At 51.2% G+C, this 18351-nt stretch overlaps 1 protein-coding gene across 2 annotated transcripts in view; it reads left to right on the top strand.

The window, feature by feature from the left end:
• Positions 1 to 18351, top strand: part of LOC138246684 (nectin-2-like) — a 91453-nt gene that overhangs the window by 7035 nt on the left and 66067 nt on the right. For both annotated transcript variants that reach the window (XM_069201453.1, XM_069201452.1), the window contains exon 2: positions 11250 to 11603. In XM_069201453.1, coding sequence (XP_069057554.1) covers positions 11250 to 11603 — 354 coding nt within the window. The remainder of the gene's footprint in view (positions 1 to 11249; positions 11604 to 18351) is intronic.

The raw sequence follows: 18351 nt of genomic DNA, 5'->3' as shown, positions 1-18351 counted from the left end.
TGCCACCCATAGGGAGCTCAGACATTCTTACATGTCCACGTTACTTCACAGCCATTTTTCACAGCACATAAGTAACTTATCAGTCTCCTATATGTCTAACCCTCACTTGGTGAAGGTTAGGTGCCAAGTTACTTAGTGTGTGGGCACCCTGGCACTAGCCAAGGTGCCCGCACATTGTTCACGGCAAATTCCCTGGACTTTGTGAGTGCGGGGACACCATTACACGTGTGCACTACATATAGGTCACTACCTATATGTAGAGTCACAATGGTAACTCCAAACATGGCCATGTAACATGTCTAGGATCATGGAAGTGTCACCCCAATGCCAATCTGGTATTGGAAGGACAATTCCATGCATCCCCGGGTCTCTAGCACAGAACCCGGGTACTGCCAAACTGCCTTGCCGGAGTCTCCACTGCAGCTGCTGCTGCTGCCAACCCCTCAGACAGGTTTCTGCCCCCCTGGGGCCTGGGCAGCCCAGTCCCAGGAAGGCAGAACAAATGATTTCCTCTGAGAGAGGGTGTTACATCCTCTCCCTTTGGAAATAGGTGTGAAGGGCTGGGGAGGAGTAGCCTCCCCCAGCTTCTGGAAATGCTTTGATGGGCACAGATGGTGCCCATCTCTGCATAAGCCAGTCTACACCGGTTCAGGGATCCCCCAGCCCTGCTCTGGCGTGAAACTGGACAAAGGAAAGGGGAGTGACCACTCCCCTGACCTGCACCTCCCAGGGAGGTGCCCAGAGCTCCTCCAGTGTGTCCCAGACCTCTGCCATCTTGGAAACAGAGGTGTTGGGGCACAATGGACTGCTCTGAAGGGCCAGTGCCAGCAGGTGACGTCAGAGACCCCTCCTGATAGGTGCTTACCTCTTTCAGTAGCCAAGCTTCCTTTCTTAGGGGGTTATTACAACTTTGGAGGAGGTGTTAATCCGTCCCAAAAGTGACGGTAAAGTGACGGATATACCACCAGCCGTATTACGAGTTCCATAGGATATAATGGACTCGTAATACGGCTGGTGGTATATCAGTCACTTTACCGTCATTTTTGGGACGGATTAACACCTCCTCCTAGGTTGGAATAACCCCCCAAGTATCCAAACCTCCTTTTATGGCTATTTAGGGTCTCTCCTCTGGGCTATTCCTTAGATAACGAATGCAAGAACTCACCAGAGTTCCTCTGCACTTCCCTCTTCGCTTTCTGCCAAGGATCGACCGCTGACTGCTCCAGGACACTTGCAAAACTGCAACAAAGTAGCAAGACGACTACTAGCTGCATTGTAGCGCCTCATCCTTCCGGCTTTCTCGACTGTTTCCAGGTGGTGCATGCTCTGAGGGCTGTCTGCCTTCACCCTGCACTAGAAGCCAAGAAGAAATCTCCAGCGAGTCGATGGAATCTTCCCCCTGCCAACGCAGGCACCAAACATCTGCATCACCAGTCCTCTGGGTCCCCTCTGACCCTGACGAGCGTGGTCCCTGGAACATAGGAGCTGGGTCCAAGTGTCTCCCACAGTCCAGTGGCCCTTGTGTCCAAATTTGGTGGAGGAAAGTCCTTGCCTCCCCACGCCAGACAGCAAACCTGTGTACTGCGTGATTTGCAGCTGCTCCGGCCTCTGTGCACTTTTCCAGGACTTCCTTTGTGAACATCCTGGCCTTTGTCCCCCGCACTCCGTCCTGCATTGCCCACCTCGCTGAGTTGGACTCCGACGTCGTGGGACCCTCCTTTGTGACTCTGAGTTGACCGCTGTCCTCAGACTTTCTAAGTGCCTGTTCTGGTACTTCTAAGGGTGCTGCCTGCTTCTGTGGGGGCTCTCTGAGTTGCTGAGTGCCCCCTCTGTCTCCTCCTCTAAGGGGCGAGATCCTGGTCCTTCCCGGTCCCCAGCAGCACCAAAAAACCTCTACCACGACCCTTGCAGCTAGCAAGGCTTGTTTGTGGTATTTCTGCATAGAAACACTTCTGCAACATCCAGCACACTGTGGGACATCTTCCATCCAAAGGAAAAGTTCCTAGCCCTTTTCGTTGTTGCAGAATCTTTGGCTTCTTCCACCTGGAGGCAGCCCTTTTGCACCTTCATCCGGGGTTTGGTGGGCTCCTGCCCCCTCTGGACACTTTCGTGACTCTTGGACTTGGTCCCCTTCCTTTACAGGTCCTCAGGTCCAGGAATCCATCTTCAGTGCTTTGCTGGTGCTTGTGGTTCTTGCAGAATCCCCCTGTCACGACTATTGTGTCTTTCTGGGGTAGTAGGGTAACTTTACTCCTACTTTCTAGGGTCTTGGGGTGGCGTATTTTTGACACCCTTAGGGGCATATTTATACTCTGTTTGTGCCGAATGTGCGTAAAAAATGTTGACGCACAATCGGCGCAAACCCTGCCCCATATTTATACTTTGACGTCCGACCCCGCGGGCATCAAAATTCCACCACGTGCGTAATTTTTTGGAAGGGGGAACCAGCCTTGCGTTAATTATATGCAAGGTAGGTGTTCCCTTCCAAAAAATGACTTTAAGGCCTGTGCCCCATATTTATACTCTGACATCATTTTGACGCACAGGAGGGGGTGGGCCTTAAAAAACGGCGCAGAGCCTGATGGGTGCCGTTTTTTAACGCCTGGGTCAGGGCAGGCGTTAAGGGACCTGTGGGCTCGGAAGGAGCCCAGAGGTGCCCTCCCCTGCCCCCAGGGACACCCCCTGCCACCCTTGCCCACCCCAGGAGGACACCCAAGGATGGCGGGACCCATCCCAGGGAAGTAAAGGTAAGTTCGGGTAAGTATTTTTTTCCGGTTTTTTTTGTGGCATAGGGGGGCCTGATTTGGGCCCCCCTACATGCCACTATGCCCAATGACCATGCCCAGGGGACATAAGTCCCCTGGGCATGGCCATTGGGCAAGGGGGCATGACTCCTGTCTTTGCTAAGACAGGAGTCATGTCAATGGAGGTTGGGCGTAAACAAAAATGGCGCAAATCCGATTTGAGGCCTGAATTTTGCCTCAGACCTGACTTGCCCCATTTTTTTACGCACAACCCCCATTTTCCCATACGCCGGCGCTGCCTGGTGGGAGTCATTTTTTTTTTATGCGCACCAGTCCGCAGCGCCGGCTAATGTCATTCCATAAATAAGGTGCCCGCATGGCACGTTGGAATGGCGTTAGCCGGCGGTAACATTTTTGACGCACAACTGCGTTGGCGCAGTTGTGCGTCAAAAAGTATAAATATGGGCCTTACTGTTTTCTTACAGTCCAAGCGACCCTCTACAAGCTCCCAGAGGTCTGGGGTCCATTTGTGATTCGCATTCCACTTTTGGAGTATATGGTTTGTGTTGCCCCAAGACCTATGTTTGCCTAGTGCATCCTATTGTGATTCTACATTGTTTGCACTACTTTTCTTACTGTTACTTACCTGTTTTGGGTTTGTGTACATATAATTTGTGTATATTACTTATCTCCTAAGTGAGGGTAGCCTCTGAGATATTTTGGCATATTGTCACTAAAATAAAGTACCTCTATTTTTAGTAACTCTGAGTATTGTGTTTTCATACGATATTGTGCTATATGATATAAGTGGTATAGTAGGAGCTTTGCATGTCTCCTAGTTCAGCCTAAGCTGCTTTGCCATAGCTACCTCTATCAGCCTAAGCTGCTAGAAACACCTATATTCTACTAATAATAAGGGATAACTGGACCTGGCACAGGGTGTAAATACCACAAGGTACCCACTATAAGCCAGGCCAGCCTCCTACATTGGTGGGGCTGCGGTGGGATAAGTACTTGTAACTGCTTTACCACTTTGTCATTTGGTGCTTTTCATAGGAAAATCATATACCAAACAGTTCAGTATATGTACATTGAACCAAAACAGTTTACTTTTCTATTCTAAAACGTTTAACAAAGTTTCTGAAAAGTTTTGAAAACTTCTAAAAGTTTTCCCAAAGTTTGAAAAAGTGTTTTTCTCTGTGCTTTCTAAAGTTCTAAAACTTTTTCTCTCACTATCCTTAAACCTTTTTCTATCATGTCTTCAGTAGAGCCCACTCCCAAAACTGTTAATGCAACATATGAGAGTTTGAACTATAAAAGTTTGAGGGGTCTCTGCCTGGATAAAGCTTTAAGTATAAGTAAGAACCCAACAAAAGAGTTTCTCTTTAACCTGCTCATTCAGGATGACCAAAACCAGTCTGGCCCATCTCAGGGGAGGGTAGAAAAAGGGGAGGCTTCCCTGCCAGACTCAGTGGAGTTCCCTGAAGATGCTGGGGAGGGTTCTTACAAAGTCCTGCCCCCTAGCGGGCCACCTAGTGACACTGTTAGTGTTAGAGGGCAACACATTAGTAGGGCATCTTTCACTCCTAGATGCCAGGTTACTAGGGTCCAGCCAGTTAGGGACAGGTCTCTCTCTGAAAATTCCCACATTTCCTCTGTGTCCAAACATTCCCAGCCCTCCCACCCTGAGGATAACTTAATGGAAAGGGAACTCAGAAAGCTGAGGGTAGAAGAGACCAGACTGATGCTTAAACAGCAGCAGCTGGCCTTAGACAGGGAAGCCCTAGATATAGAGAGGGAAAGACAGAGACGGGGTTAGTTCCCCATGGTGGCAGCAGCAGTATTTCTGATAGCAATCCTGTTAGAGAGCAAGATTCCAGGAATCTGCACAAGATAGTCCCCCCTTACAAGGAGGGGGATGACATTAATAAGTGGTTTGCTGCACTTGAGAGGCTTATATGGTACAGTTGGTCCCTCAAAGGCAGTGGTCTGCTATCTTGTGGCTATCTTTCACTGGAAAGGGTATGGATAGGCTCCTTACTGTTAGAGAAAGTGATGCTAACAATTACAAAGTTTTGAAGGATGCACTCTTGGATGGATGTGGCTTAACCACTGAACAATACAGGATTACATTCAGAGACACCAGAAAAGAGTCCTCTCAAGACTGGACAGATTTTGTTGACTGTTCAGTGAAGACCTTGGAGGGTTGGTTGCATGACAGTAAGGTGACTGACTATGAAAGAACAAGAGTGAACAGAAAAGTTTATACAGGGGGTGACAAGGGCGGCAAGAAGAAGGATGTTAAGTCTTCTGACAAGGGTGGGGACAAAAGTAAACATTCTGAGTCTTCATCAGGCCCACGAAAATCCTCTGGGGGTGGTGGGTCCAAATCCTCTTCAAAAAATCAGAAAAAGCCTTGGTGTTATTTATGTAAAGTAAAAGGCCATTGGGCAAGTGATTCCACTTGTCCAAAGAAAAACACCAAACCTCCCACCACCACAACCCCAACTGCAACCTCTAGTGCCCCTAGTAATAGCAGTGGTGGTGGGAAGTCTACTACAAATAGCCAATCCAAGGGTGTAGCTGGGCTCACTATTGGCAGCGTAGTTGGGGTTGGTCTTGTTAGGGAGACCACAGAGGCTGTTTTAGTCTCTGATGGTGTCATTGACTTTGCCACCTTGGTTGCTTGTCCCTTTAATATGGGTAAGTACAAGCAACTTCCCCTAATAAATGGTGTTGAGGTTGAGGCCTACAGGGACACAGGAGCCAGTGTAACTATGGTGATAGAAAAACTGGTCCACCCTAATCAACATCTACTAGGTCAGCAGTACCAAGTGACTGATGCTCATAACAACACTCTTAGCCACCCCATGGCTGTTGTGAATCTCAACTGTGTGTGGGGGGGGGGGGGTTACTGGTCCAAAGAAAGTTGTGGTAGCCACTGAATTACCTGTAGATTGCTTAATGGGCAATGATTTGGAAACATCATCTTGGGCTGAAGTGGAGTTGGAGGCTCATGCAGCAATGCTGGGCATTCCTGGGCATATTTTTGCTTTGACAAGGGCTCAGGCCAAAAAGCAAAAAAGACAGGGAAACTTGGATCCTGGAACAATGGACCAAGTGCTCCCAAAAACTAGGGGTAGAAAGGGTAAATCCCTGCCCACTATCCCTCCCTCTACAGATGATTCCCCTTTTGAGGATGAGGAATTCTCTCCCTGTGCAGAACCTACACCAGAGGAGCTGGCAGCAGACACTGCTGAGCTTTTGGGCGCAGGGGGGCCTGCCGGGGAAGAGCTGAGTGTGGCACAGCAAACCTGTCCCACATTAGAGGGTCTCAGACAGCAAGCTGTCAAACAGCAGAATGGGGATGTCAGTGACAGCCATAGAGTATATTGGGAAGATAACCTCTTGTACACAGAGTCAAGGGACCCTAAACCTGGAGCTACCAGGAGATTGGTCATTCCCTTGCAGTGCAGAGAGTTTCTTCTCACCCTGGCACATGACATTCCTTTGGCTGGGCATATGGGCCAGACAAAAACTTGGGAAAGACTTGTCCCCTTGTTTCACTGGCCTCATATGTCAGAGGACACAAAAGAGTTTTGTCGCTCTTGTGTGACCTGCCAAGCCAGTGGCAAGACTGATGGCACTCCAAAGGCCCCCCTAATTCCTCTTCCAGTGGTTGGGGTGCCCTTTGAAAGGGTAGGGGTTGACATAGTTGGCCACCTTGACCCTCTAACGGCTTCTGGCAATAGATTTATCTTGGTGGTTGTGGACCATGCCACAAGATATCCTGAAGCCATCCCCTTAAGGACCACTACAGCTCCTGCAGTGGTAAAGGCCCTTCTGGGAATCTTTTCCAGGGAAGGTTTTCCTAAGGAAGTGGTGTCAGACAGAGGTTGTAACGTCATGTCTGCATACCTCAAAGCAATGTGGAAGGAGTGTAGTGTAACCTACAAGTTCACCACCCCTTACCATTCACATACAAATGCTCTGGTTGAGAGGTTTAATAAAACTCTCAAAGGTATGATAATGGGACTCCCTGAAAAACTCAGAAGGAGATGGGATGTCCTGTTACCTTGCCTCCTTTTTGCTTACAGGGAGGTACCCCAAAAAGGAGTGGGCTTCAGCCCCTTTGAACTCCACTTTGAACACCCTGTAAGAGGTCCTCTAACTCTTGTGATGGAGGTTGGGAACAACCTTTAAAAGCTCCTAAACAGGACATAGTGGACTATGTACTTGGTCTAAGATCCAGAATGGCTGAGTACATGAAAAAGGCCAGTAAAAACCTTCAGGCCGGCCAGGAGCTGCAAAAGCAATGGCATGACCAGAAGGCTGTTCTGATTCAGTGCCAACCAGGGCAGAAAGTGTGGGTATTGGAGCCTGTGGACCCAAGAGCACTCCAGGACAAATGGAGTGGACCCCATCTAATTGTTGAAAAGAAGGGTGAGGTTACCTATTTGGTAGACCTGGGCACTGCCAGGAGTCCCGTTAGGGTGATTCATGTCAACTGCCTAAAACCCTACTATGACAGGGCTGATCTCACCCTGCTCATGGCAACAGATGAAGGACAGGAAGAAGAGAGTGACCCTCTCCCTGATCTCTTTTCCACCACTGAAGCTGATGGCTTAGTGGAGGGAGTAGTTTTAGCAGATTGTCTGACTGCAGAACAGAAAGAAAACGGTATCAATCTCTTAAGTCAGTTTTCAGACCTCTTTTCACTTGTACCAGGTATAACCTCCTGGTGTGAACATACAATTGATACTGGAGACAGCCTGCCTGTCAAATGTAAGATTTATAGGCAGCCTGACCATGTCAGGGACTGCATTAAACAAGAGGTGTAGCAATGTTGGACTTAGGGGTGATTGAGCCATCTTAAAGCCCCTGGGCTAGCCCAGTTGTGCTTGTACCAAAACCTCACACCAAAGATGGAAAGAGAGAGATGAGGTTCTGTGTAGATTATAGAGGGCTCAATCAAGTAACCAAGACCGATGCTCACCCTATACCCAGGGCAGATGAGCTCATAGATACACTGGCTTCTGCCAAGTATCTAAGCACTTTTGATATGACTGCAGGGTATTGGCAGATTAAGTTATCAGAGGATGCTAAACCCAAGACTGCATTTTCTACCATTGGAGGGCACTACCAATTCACAGTAATGCCCTTTGGTTTGAAAAATGCACCTGCCACTTTTCAGAGGTTAGTGAACACAGTCCTGCAAGGGTTGGAAGCTTTCAGTGCAGCATATCTAGATGATATTGCTGTCTTTAGCTCAACCTGGGATGATCACCAGGTCCACCTATGGAAAGTTTTGGAGGCCCTGCAAAAGGCAGGCCTCACTATCAAGGCCTCAAAGTGCCAGATAGGGCAGGGGAAAGTGGTTTATCTGGGACACCTGGTAGGTGGCAACAGATTGCACCACTACAGGGGAAAATCCAAACTATCATAGATTGGGTTCCCCCTACAACTCAAACCCAGGTGAGAGCCTTCTTAGGCCTCTCAGGATACTGTGGGAGATTCCTAAAGAATTATGGCTCCATTGCAGCCTCTCTTAATGATCTCACTAGCAAGAAGATGCCTAAGAAGGTATTGTGAACAGCTAGCTGTCAAAAAGCTTTTGAGGAGCTCAAACAGGCCATGTGCTCTGCACCTGTCCTAAAAAGCCCTTGTTACTCCAAACTGATGCATCTTAATTAGGGGTTGGGGAAATACTATCACAACTGAATTCAGAGGGCCAGGATCAACCAGTTGCTTTTATCAGCAGAAGGTTGACCTCTAGAGAAAAGCGTTGGTCTGCCCTAGAGAGGGAGGCCTTTGCTGTGGTCTGGGCACTGAAAATGTGGAGGCCATACCTGTTTGGCACTCACTTGGACCAGGATGTCGCCCTTTGGAGGAGGAGACAGAGGGGGCGCTCAGCAACTCTGAGAGCCCCTGCAGAAGGTGCCCATCACTGCATAAGCCAGTCTACACCGGTTCAGGGATCCCCCAGCCCTGCTCTGGCACGAAACTGGACAAAGGAAAGGACAGTGACCACTCCCCTGACCTGCACCTCCCAGGGAAGGTGCCCAGGGCTCCTCCAGTGTGTCCCAGACCTCTGCCATCTTGGAAACAGAGGTGTTGGGGGCACACTGTACTGCTCTGAGTGGCCAGTGCCATCAGGTGACGTCAGAGGCTTCTTCTGATAGGCTCTTACCTCTCTTGGTAGCCAATCCTCCTAACCTGGTAGCCAAACCTCCTTTTCTGGCTATTTAGGGTCTCTGCTTTGGGGAATTTTTCAGATAACGAATACAAGAGCTCACCAGAGTTCCTCTGCATCTCCCTCTTCACCTTCTACCAAAGGATCGACCGCTGACTGCTCAGGATGCCTGCAAAACCGCAACAAAGTAGCAAGACGACTACTAGCAACATTGTAGCGCCTCATCCTGCCGGCTTTCTCGACTGTTTCGAGGTGGTGAATGCTCTGGGTAGCCTGCCTTCACCCTGCACCAGAAGCTCCGATGAAATCTCCTGTGGGTCGACGGAATCTTCCCCCTGCTAACGCAGGCACCAAAAGACTGCAACACTGGTCCCCTGGGTCCCCTTTCATCCTGACGAGCGTGGTCCCTGGAACTCAGCAACTCTGTCCAAGTGACTCCCACAGTCCAGTGACTCTTCAGTCCAAGTTTGGTGGAGGTAAGTCCTTGCCTCCCCACGCTAGACTGCATTGCTGGGTGCCGTGTGATTTACAGCTGCTCCGGCTCCTGTGCATTCTTTCAGGTTTTCCTTTGTGCACAGCCAAGCCTGGGTCCCCGGCACTCCTTCCTGCAGTGCACAACATTCTGAGTTGTCCTCCGGCATCGTGGGACTCCCTTTTGTGACTTCACGTGGACTCCAGTTCACCTTCCTTCTAAGTGCCTGTTCAGGTACTTTTGCATGTACTGCCTGCTTCTGTGAGGGCTCTCTGAGTTGCTGGGCGCCCCCTCTGTCTCCTCCTCCAAGTGGCGACATCTTGGTCCCTCCTGGGCCACAGCAGCACCCAAAGACCTCTACCACAACCATTGCAGCTAGCAAGGCTTGTTTGCAGTCTTTCTGTGTGGGAACACCTCTGCAAGCTTCATCGCGATGTGGGACATCTATCCTCCAAAGGGAAAGTTCCTAGTCCTCTTCTTTCTTGCAGAACTCCAAGCTTCTTCCAACCGGTGGCAGCTTCCTTGCCCCCTCAGCTGGCATTTCCTGGGCTCCTGCCCACTCTCGACACTGTCGCGACTATTGGACTTGGTCCCCTTGTCTTACAGGTACTCAGGTCTGGAAATCCACTGTTGTTGCATTGCTGGTGTTTGTTCTTCCTGCAGAATCCCCCTATCACGACTTCTGTGCTCTCTGGGGTAGTAGGTGCACTTTACACCTACCTTTCTGGGTCTTGGGGTGGGCTATTTTTCTAACCCTCACTGTTTTCTTACAGTCCCAGCGACCCCCTACAAGCTCACATAGGTCTGGGGTCCATTCGTGGTTCGCTTTCCACTTTTGGAGTATATGGTTTGTGTTGCCCCTATACCTATGTGCTCCTATTGCAATCTTTTATAATCCTACACTGTTTGCATTACTTTTCTTGCTATTACATACCTAATTTTGGTTTGTGTACATATATCTTGTGTATATATCTTATCCTCATACTGAGGATACTCACTGAGATACTTTTGGCATATTGTCATAAAAATAAAGTGCCTTTATTTTGAGTACTTCTGTGTATTGTGTTTTCTTATGATATTGTGCATATGTCACCCGTGGTATAGTAGGAGCTTTGCATGTCTCCTAGTTCAGCCTAAGCTGCTTTGCCATAGCTACCTTCTATCAGCCTAAGCTTCTAGGAATGCGTCTTCTACACTAATAAGGGATAACTGGACCTGGCACAAGGTGTAAGTACCTCTGGTACCCACTACAAGCCAGGCCAGCCTGCTACACACAAGTCTTGCAGTCAGTATATCACAATCACATTTTATGTCACTCGTACAGTCAGTGGAAGAAGAGCACAGCCCACAGTGAGCGCAGCGGCTGCTGTCAGTCTATCACAATCACATTTTACATTACTCGTTTTGGGCAGAACAATTTCCTGCCTAGGAAATAACTTAATAACTTGATTGCTTGATTGTGTTTGAGTAACATAAGTAACTGATTTGATCTTCAGGGGCAGTAATCAGTAATCAGTAGTCTGCATTACTTCCATTATTTCTTCTGTCTCAGGGCAGCTTGTCCACATGCTCTGCTGCCTCTGAAACCCTTCTCTTTCCAGGTTCCCACCCTCTCTTTTATTTTATTTTATTTCTCTCTTCTCCACCCTCTAACTTGGGTCCCTCCCTTTCTGTTCTCCCCCCTGTCCCGATCTCTCTCGTCGCATCTTTCTTGTCCCATGTCTTTATTCTTCCCTTGTTCCTTCAGTTCCACCCCGTGGTTCTTGCCCCCTCCCTCAGAGTCTCTCCTCTCCTCCCTGACAGGTTGGCCGGTCTCTCACTCTCCGGTCTTCTCTTCCAGGGCCCCGGGAGCGGAGGCCAGTAGTCCGAGTGCCTGTGGAAGTTGTTGGCTCTCTGATGGGCGAGGTCACCTTGAGATGCCAGCTTATTCCTGCCTCCTCTGACATCACCAGGGTCACCTGGTCAAAGAGGACCGATGGGGATCTGACGCTGGTGGCCGTGTATGAGCGAGGTCAGCCGCCGTACTACCCTCTGGAGCACCAACATGGACGCCTCGCTTTCAGGTCCTCAGTCCCTACTGAAGACGCTGCACTCATTATCCAGTCGTTGATGGTCAGGGATGGAGGAACCTACCACTGCACCTTCATCATACTGCAAGAGACGGCAGAGGCACCAACAACACTGATCATTACAGGTGAGGATCAGGAGTGACTGCTAGGGACTGTCCTGTGGGTTCATGGCCATAGAACATGTCTCATCCACCACAGGCCTCCCTGACCACGATATTTCAGAAGATTCTGGGCGATATCACCAAAGATCTCATGACCAATTGGGGCCCCCTCGCTTCATCTGGGGATCAGTGCCACCTTCACTCCAGACCCTGGTAGATTCCACCTGACCTCACGAAGCTCACCACGGACGCCATCTTCACTCCTTCAAGCCTTCCTGATCTTGAGAGATTCCACAAACGCTCCTTAGTTTCACTTTCGTTTCCTCCGTGCACTTGAGGCGGTGGTAGATGCTGCCTTCACTCGTTCTCTTAGTAAGGTCCACCTTCACTCCTTTGTTGGTTGGTAGACATTCCCTACACTCATTTCTTGTATGTGTTTCCTTCACTGGTTCTCTGGAAGAGTCCACATACACTCCCTCTTTGGTGGATCTTCCATATACTCCTTTCTTGTAGGTGTTTCCTTCATTCATTCTCTTGGTAGAGTCCACGTACACTCCATCTATGGTAGACGTTCCCCTCACTCCTTCTGTAGTAGGTGTTTCCTTCACTTGTTCTCTTAGTAGAGTCGACATACACTCCCTCTTTGGTAGACGTTCCCTACACTCCTTCCGTAGTAGGTATTTGCTTCACACTTTCTCTTACTAAGTCCACATACACTCACTCTTTGGTAGACATTCCCTATACTCCTTTCTTGTAGGTGTTTCCTTCACTGGTTCTCTTCGTAGAGTCCACGTACAATCCCTCTTTGGTAGGCATTCAGTTCACTCCTTCCGTAGTAGATGTTTCCTTCACCAGTTCTCTTAGTAGAGTCCATGTACACTCCCTCTTTGGTAGACGTTCCCTTCACTCCTTCTGTAGTATGTGTTTCCTTCACTCATTCTCTTGGTAGAGACCACGTACACTCCCTCTTTGGTAGACATTCCCTACATTCCTTTCTTGTAGGTGTTTCCTTCACCGGTTCTCTTAGTAGAGTCCACATACAATCCCTCTTTGGTAGGCGTTACCTACACTCCTTCCATAATAGGTGTGTCCTTCACTCGTTCTCGTGGTAGAGTCCTCATATACGCCCTCTTTGGTAGATTTTCCTTACACTCCTTCTATAGTAGGTGTTTCCTTCACTCTCCCTGTTGGTGCCAGGGCTCTCTCCCCCATGGGTGTTAGAGCTCCCTCTCACCAGGAGTGTCAGGCCTCACTCTCCCCATGGGTGCCAGGGTTCATTCTCCCCATGGGCGACAGAACTCACTCTCCCCATAGGTGTCACAGCACCTTCCCCATGGGTGCCAGGGCTCACTCTCTACATGGGAGCCAGGACTCACTTTTCCCATGGGTGCCAGGAATCTCTCTCCCTCTCTCTAGGTGTCAGGGCTCACCCTTCCTGTGGGTGCCAGGTCTCACTCTTTCCATGGATGCCAGAGTACACTTTCCTCATGGGTGCCAGGTCTCACTCACCCTGTCCAGGTGCTGGGGCTCACTCTCACCGTGGGAACCTTAACTCACTCTCACCAGGGTGCACTCTCCCCTTGTGAGCCAAAACTCACTCTACCAATGTGTGCCAGGGCTCAATCTCCCAGTGAGTATAAGGGCTCACTCTCTCTGTGGGTACTAGGGTTCACTCTTTTCGTGGGTGCCAGGGCTCACTCTTCTCGTGAGTGCCAGGACTGACTCTGCATGTGGGGGCCAGTGCTGACTCTGCCTGTGGATGCTAGGGCTCACCCTCCCTGTCAGTGCCAGGGCCCACTTTCTTCGTCAGTTCCAGGGCTCACTCTTCCCATTGGTGCCAGGTCTCACTCTTTCTGTGGTTGTCAGGCTTCCCTCTATCTGTGGGTTGCAGAGCTCATTATCTCTGTGGGTGTCAGAGCTCACCCTTTCTGTGGGTGCCATGGCTCACTCACCCCATAGAAGCCAGGGCTCACTCTCCCCAGGGGTGCTAGGGCTCACTCTCTTCGTGGGTGCCAGGGATTCCTTTTTCCTTGGGTGGCTAGGCTCACTTTCCCCATCAGTGCCAGGGCTTACTCTACCCATTGGTGCCAGGGTTCACTTTCCCCATCTGTACCAGGGCTCACTTTCCCCATCTGTACCAGGGCTCACTCTCCCTGTTAGTGCCAGGGCTCACTCTCGCCACTGGTGTCAGGGCTTACTCTCCCTGTAGGTGTCAGGGCTCACTCTGCCTGTGGGTTCCATGGGTCACCCTTACATCTTGGTGCCAGGGCTTACTCTTCCCATGGGTGCCACGACTTACTCTTCCTGTGGGTACCAGGTCTCATTCTCCCCTATAGGTGCCAGGACTCACTCTCTTTGTGGGTGTCAGTGTGAGAAAGTAGCCTCTTTCTAGCATGGTTGCCCCCATTTTTGTCTGTTTGTCAGTGTGTTTTTACTGTGTCATTGTGATCCTGCTAGTCAGGACCACAGTGCTCATAGTTTGTGGCCTATATGTGTTGTCAGTATGCCTAACTGTGTCAATGGAGTCCTGCTAACAAGAACTCCAGTGCTTATGCTCTCTCTGGTTCCAGATTTGTACTCCAAATTTGTATGCTGGATCCCCTTATAAGTACCTAGTATATGGTACCTAGTTACCCAGGGTATTGGGGTTCCAGGAGATCCCTATGGGCTGCAGCATTTCCTTTGCCACCCATAGGGAGCTCTGACAATTCTTACACAGGACTGCCACTGCAGCCTGAGTGAAATAGTGTAAGCGTTATTTCACAGCCATTTTCACTGCACCAGGTCACTTATAAGTCACCTATATGTCTAACATTCAGATCCTGAAGGCTGTGTGTGCGAGGGCACTCCTGCACTAGCAGAGATGCCCCCACATCGTTCAGGCCCATTTTCCTAGACTTCATGAGTGTGGGGCCGCCATAAAAAATGTGCACTACATAAAGGTCAATACATATGTAGCTTCACAATGGTAACTCCAAATATGGCCATGTGTGGTGCCTAACAACTGGGAATTGTAACCCAATACTGATTCGGGTATTGATGTCACAATTCCATGCACTCTGGGGGCTCCACTATGGACCCCAGTACTGCCAAACCAGCCTTCTGAGGTTTTTTCTGCAGCCCCAGCTGCTGCCACCTCACCGACAGGCATCTGCCCTCCTGGGGCTTGAGCATCTCAATCCTAGGAAGGCAGAACAAAGCAGTCTCCCACACTCCATGTCCTGCAGTGAAAACGTCTCATACCCTCCATGTCCTGCAGATAAAGCGTCTCCCATCCTCAATGTCCTGCAGCGAAAGTGTCTCCCATCCTCCATGTCCTGCAGCAAAAGCGTCTCCCACCTTCCATGTACTGCAGCAAAAGCATCTCCCACCCTCCATGTACTGCAGCGAAAGCGTCTTCCACCCTCCATGTACTGCAGTGAAAGCATCTCCCACTCTCCATGTCCTGCAGTGAAAGCGTCTCCCACCCTCCATGTCCTGCAATGGAAGCGTCTTCCACCCTCCATGTCCTGCAGTGAAAGCGTCTTTCACCCTCCATGTCCTGCAGAGAAAGCGTCTCTCACCCTCCATTTCCTGCAGTGAAAGCGTCTCCCGCCCTCTATGTCCTGCAGTGAAAGCGTCTCCCGCCCTCCATGTCCTGCAGTGAAAACGTCTCCTACCCTCCATGTCCTGCAGTTAAAGCATCTCCCATCCTCAATGTCCTGCAGCGAAAGCGTCTCCCACTGTCCATGTCCTGCAGCGAAAGCGTCTCCCGCCCTCCATGTCCGCCAGTGAATGCGTCTCCCACCCTCCATGTCTTGCAGTGAAAGCGTCTCCCACCCTCCATGTCCTGCAGTGAAAGCGTCTCCCACCCTCCATGTCCTGCAGTGGAAGGGTCTCCACCCTCCATGTCCTGCAGTGAAAGCGTCTCCCACCCTCCATGTCCTGCAGTGAAAGAGTCTCCTGCCCTCCATGTCCTGCAATGAAAGCGCCTCCCACCCTCCATGTCCTGCAACGAAAGCATGTTCCACCCTCCATGTCCTGCAGTGAAAGCGTCTCCCAGCGTCTCCCACCCTCCATGTCCTGCAGTGAAAGCATCTCCCACCCTCCATGTCCTGCAATGGAAGCGTCTCCCACCCTCCATGTCCTGCAGTGAAAGCGTCTTTCACCCTCCATGTCCTGCAGTGAAAGCATCTCCCACCCTCCATGTCCTGCAGGGAAAGCGTCTCCCAGCGTCTCCCGCCCTCTATATCCTGCAGCAAAAGCGTCTCCCACCCTCCATGTCCTGCAGCGAAAGCGTCTCCCACCCTCCATGTCCTGCAGCGAAAGCGTGTTCCACCCTCCATGTCCTGCAGTGAAAGCGTCTCCCACCCTCCATGTCCTGCAGCGAAAGCGACTCCCGCCCTCCATGTCCTGCAGTGAAAGCATCTCCCGCCCTCCATGTCCTGCAGCGGAAGCGTCTCCTGCCCTCCATGTCCTGCAGTGAAAGCGTCTCCCACCCTCCATGTCCTGCAGTGGAAGCGTCTCCCACCCTCCATGTCTTGCAGTGAAAGCGTCTCCCACCCTCCATGTCCTGCAGTGAAAGTGTCTCCCACCCTCCATGTACTGCAGCGAAAGCGTCTCCCACCCTCCATGTCCTACAGTGAAAGCGTCCCCCACCCTCCATGTCCTGGAGTGGAAGCGACTCCCACCCTCCATGTCTTGCAGTGAAAATGTTTCCCACCCTCCATGTCCTGCAGTGGAAGCGTCTCCCTCCATGTCCTGCAATGAAAGCGTATTCCACCCTCCATGTCCTGCAGCGAAAGCGTCTCCCACCCTCCATGTCCTGCAGCAAAAGCATCTCCCACTCTCCATGTCCTGCAGCGAAAGCATCTCCCACCCTCCATGTCCTGCAGCGAAAGCGTCTTTCACCCTCCATGTCCTGCAGTGAAAGCGTCTCTCACCCTCCATTTCCTGCTGGGAAAGCGCCTCCCACCCTCTATGTCCTGCAGTGAAAGCGTCTCCCGCCCTCTATGTCCTGCAGTGAAAGCATCTCCCACCCTCCATGTCCTGCAGTGAAAGCGTCTCCCACCCTCCATGTCCTGCAGCTAAAGGGTGTTCCACCCTCCATGTCCTGCAATGGAAGAGTCTCCCACCCTCCATGTCCTGCAGTGAAAGCGTCTTTCACCCTCCATGTCCTGCAGTGAAAGCATCTCCCACCCTCCATGTCCTGCAGTGAAAGCGTCTCCCAGCGTCTCCCACCCTCCATGACCTGCAGTGAAAGCGTCTCCCACCCTCCATGTCCTGCAGTGGAAGGGTCTCCACCCTCCATGTCCTGCAGTGAAAGCATCTCCCACCCTCCATGTCCTGCAGCGAAAGCGTCTCCCGCCCTCCATGTCCTGCAGTGAATGCGTCTCCCCCCTCCATGTCCTGCAGCGAAAGTGTCTCCCACCCTCCATGTCCTGCAGCAAAAGTGTCTCCCACCCTCCATGTCTTGCAGTGAAAGCGCCTACCACCCTCCATGTCCTGCAGCGAAAGTGTCTCCCACCTTCCATGTCCTGCAGTGAAAGCATCTCTTACCCTCCATGTCCTGCAGCAAAAGCGTCTCCCACCCTCCATGTCCTGCAGCGAAAGCGTCTCCCACCCTCCATGTCCTGCAGTGAAAGCATCTCTTACCCTCCATGTCCTGCAACGAAAGGGTCTCCCACCCTCCATGTCCTGCAGAGAAAGCGTCTCCCACGCTCCATGTCCTGCAACAAAAGCATCTCCCACCCTCCATGTCCTGCAGCTAAAGCTTGTTCCACCCTCCATATCCTGCAGTGGAAGCGTCTCCCTCCATGTCCTGTAGCGAAAGCGTCTCCCACCCTCCATGTCCTGCAGTGAAAGCGTCTCCCACCCTCCATGCCCTGCAGTGAAAGCGTCTCCCAGCGTCTCCCACCCTCCATGTCCTGCAGTGAAAGCGTATCCCACCCTCCATGTCCTGCAGCGCCAGCTTCTCCCACCCTCCATGTCCTGCAGTGAAAGCGTCTCCTACCCTCCATGACCTGCAGAGAAAGCGTCTCCCACCCTCCATGTCCTGCAGCAAAAGCATCTCCCACACTCCATGTCCTGCAGTGAAAGCATCTGCCACCCTCCATGTCATGCAGTGAAAGCATCTCCCACCCTCCATGTCCTGCAGTGAATGCGTCTCCCCCCTCCATGTCCTGCAGCGAAAGTGTCTCCCACCCTCCATGTCCTGCAGCAAAAGTGTCTCCCACCCTCCATGTCTTGCAGTGAAAGCGCCTACCACCCTCCATGTCCTGCAGCGAAAGTGTCTCCCACCCTCCATGTCCTGCAGTGAAAGCATCTCTTACCCTCCATGTCCTGCAGCAAAAGCGTCTCCCACCCTCCATGTCCTGCAGCGAAAGCGTCTCCCACCCTCCATGTCCTGCAGTGAAAGCATCTCTTACCCTCCATGTCCTGCAACGAAAGGGTCTCCCACCCTCCATGTCCTGCAGAGAAAGCGTCTCCCACGCTCCATGTCCTGCAACAAAAGCATCTCCCACCCTCCATGTCCTGCAGCGCCAGCTTCTCCCACCCTCCATGTCCTGCAGTGAAAGCGTCTCCTACCCTCCATGACCTGCAGCGAAAGCGTCTCCCACCCTCCATGTCCTGCAGCAAAAGCATCTCCCACACTCCATGTCCTGCAGTGAAAGCATCCGCCACCCTCCATGTCATGCAGTGAAAGCATCTCCCACCCTCCATGTCCTGCAGTGAATGCGTCTCCCCCCTCCATGTCCTGCAGCGAAAGTGTCTCCCACCCTCCATGTCCTGC

The sequence above is a fragment of the Pleurodeles waltl genome, chromosome 7 (assembly GCF_031143425.1).
Source record: "Pleurodeles waltl isolate 20211129_DDA chromosome 7, aPleWal1.hap1.20221129, whole genome shotgun sequence".
NCBI lineage: Eukaryota > Metazoa > Chordata > Amphibia > Caudata > Salamandridae > Pleurodeles > Pleurodeles waltl.
Note: the sequence above shows the minus strand (reverse complement) of the source record. Positions and strands in the feature narration are given on the sequence as shown.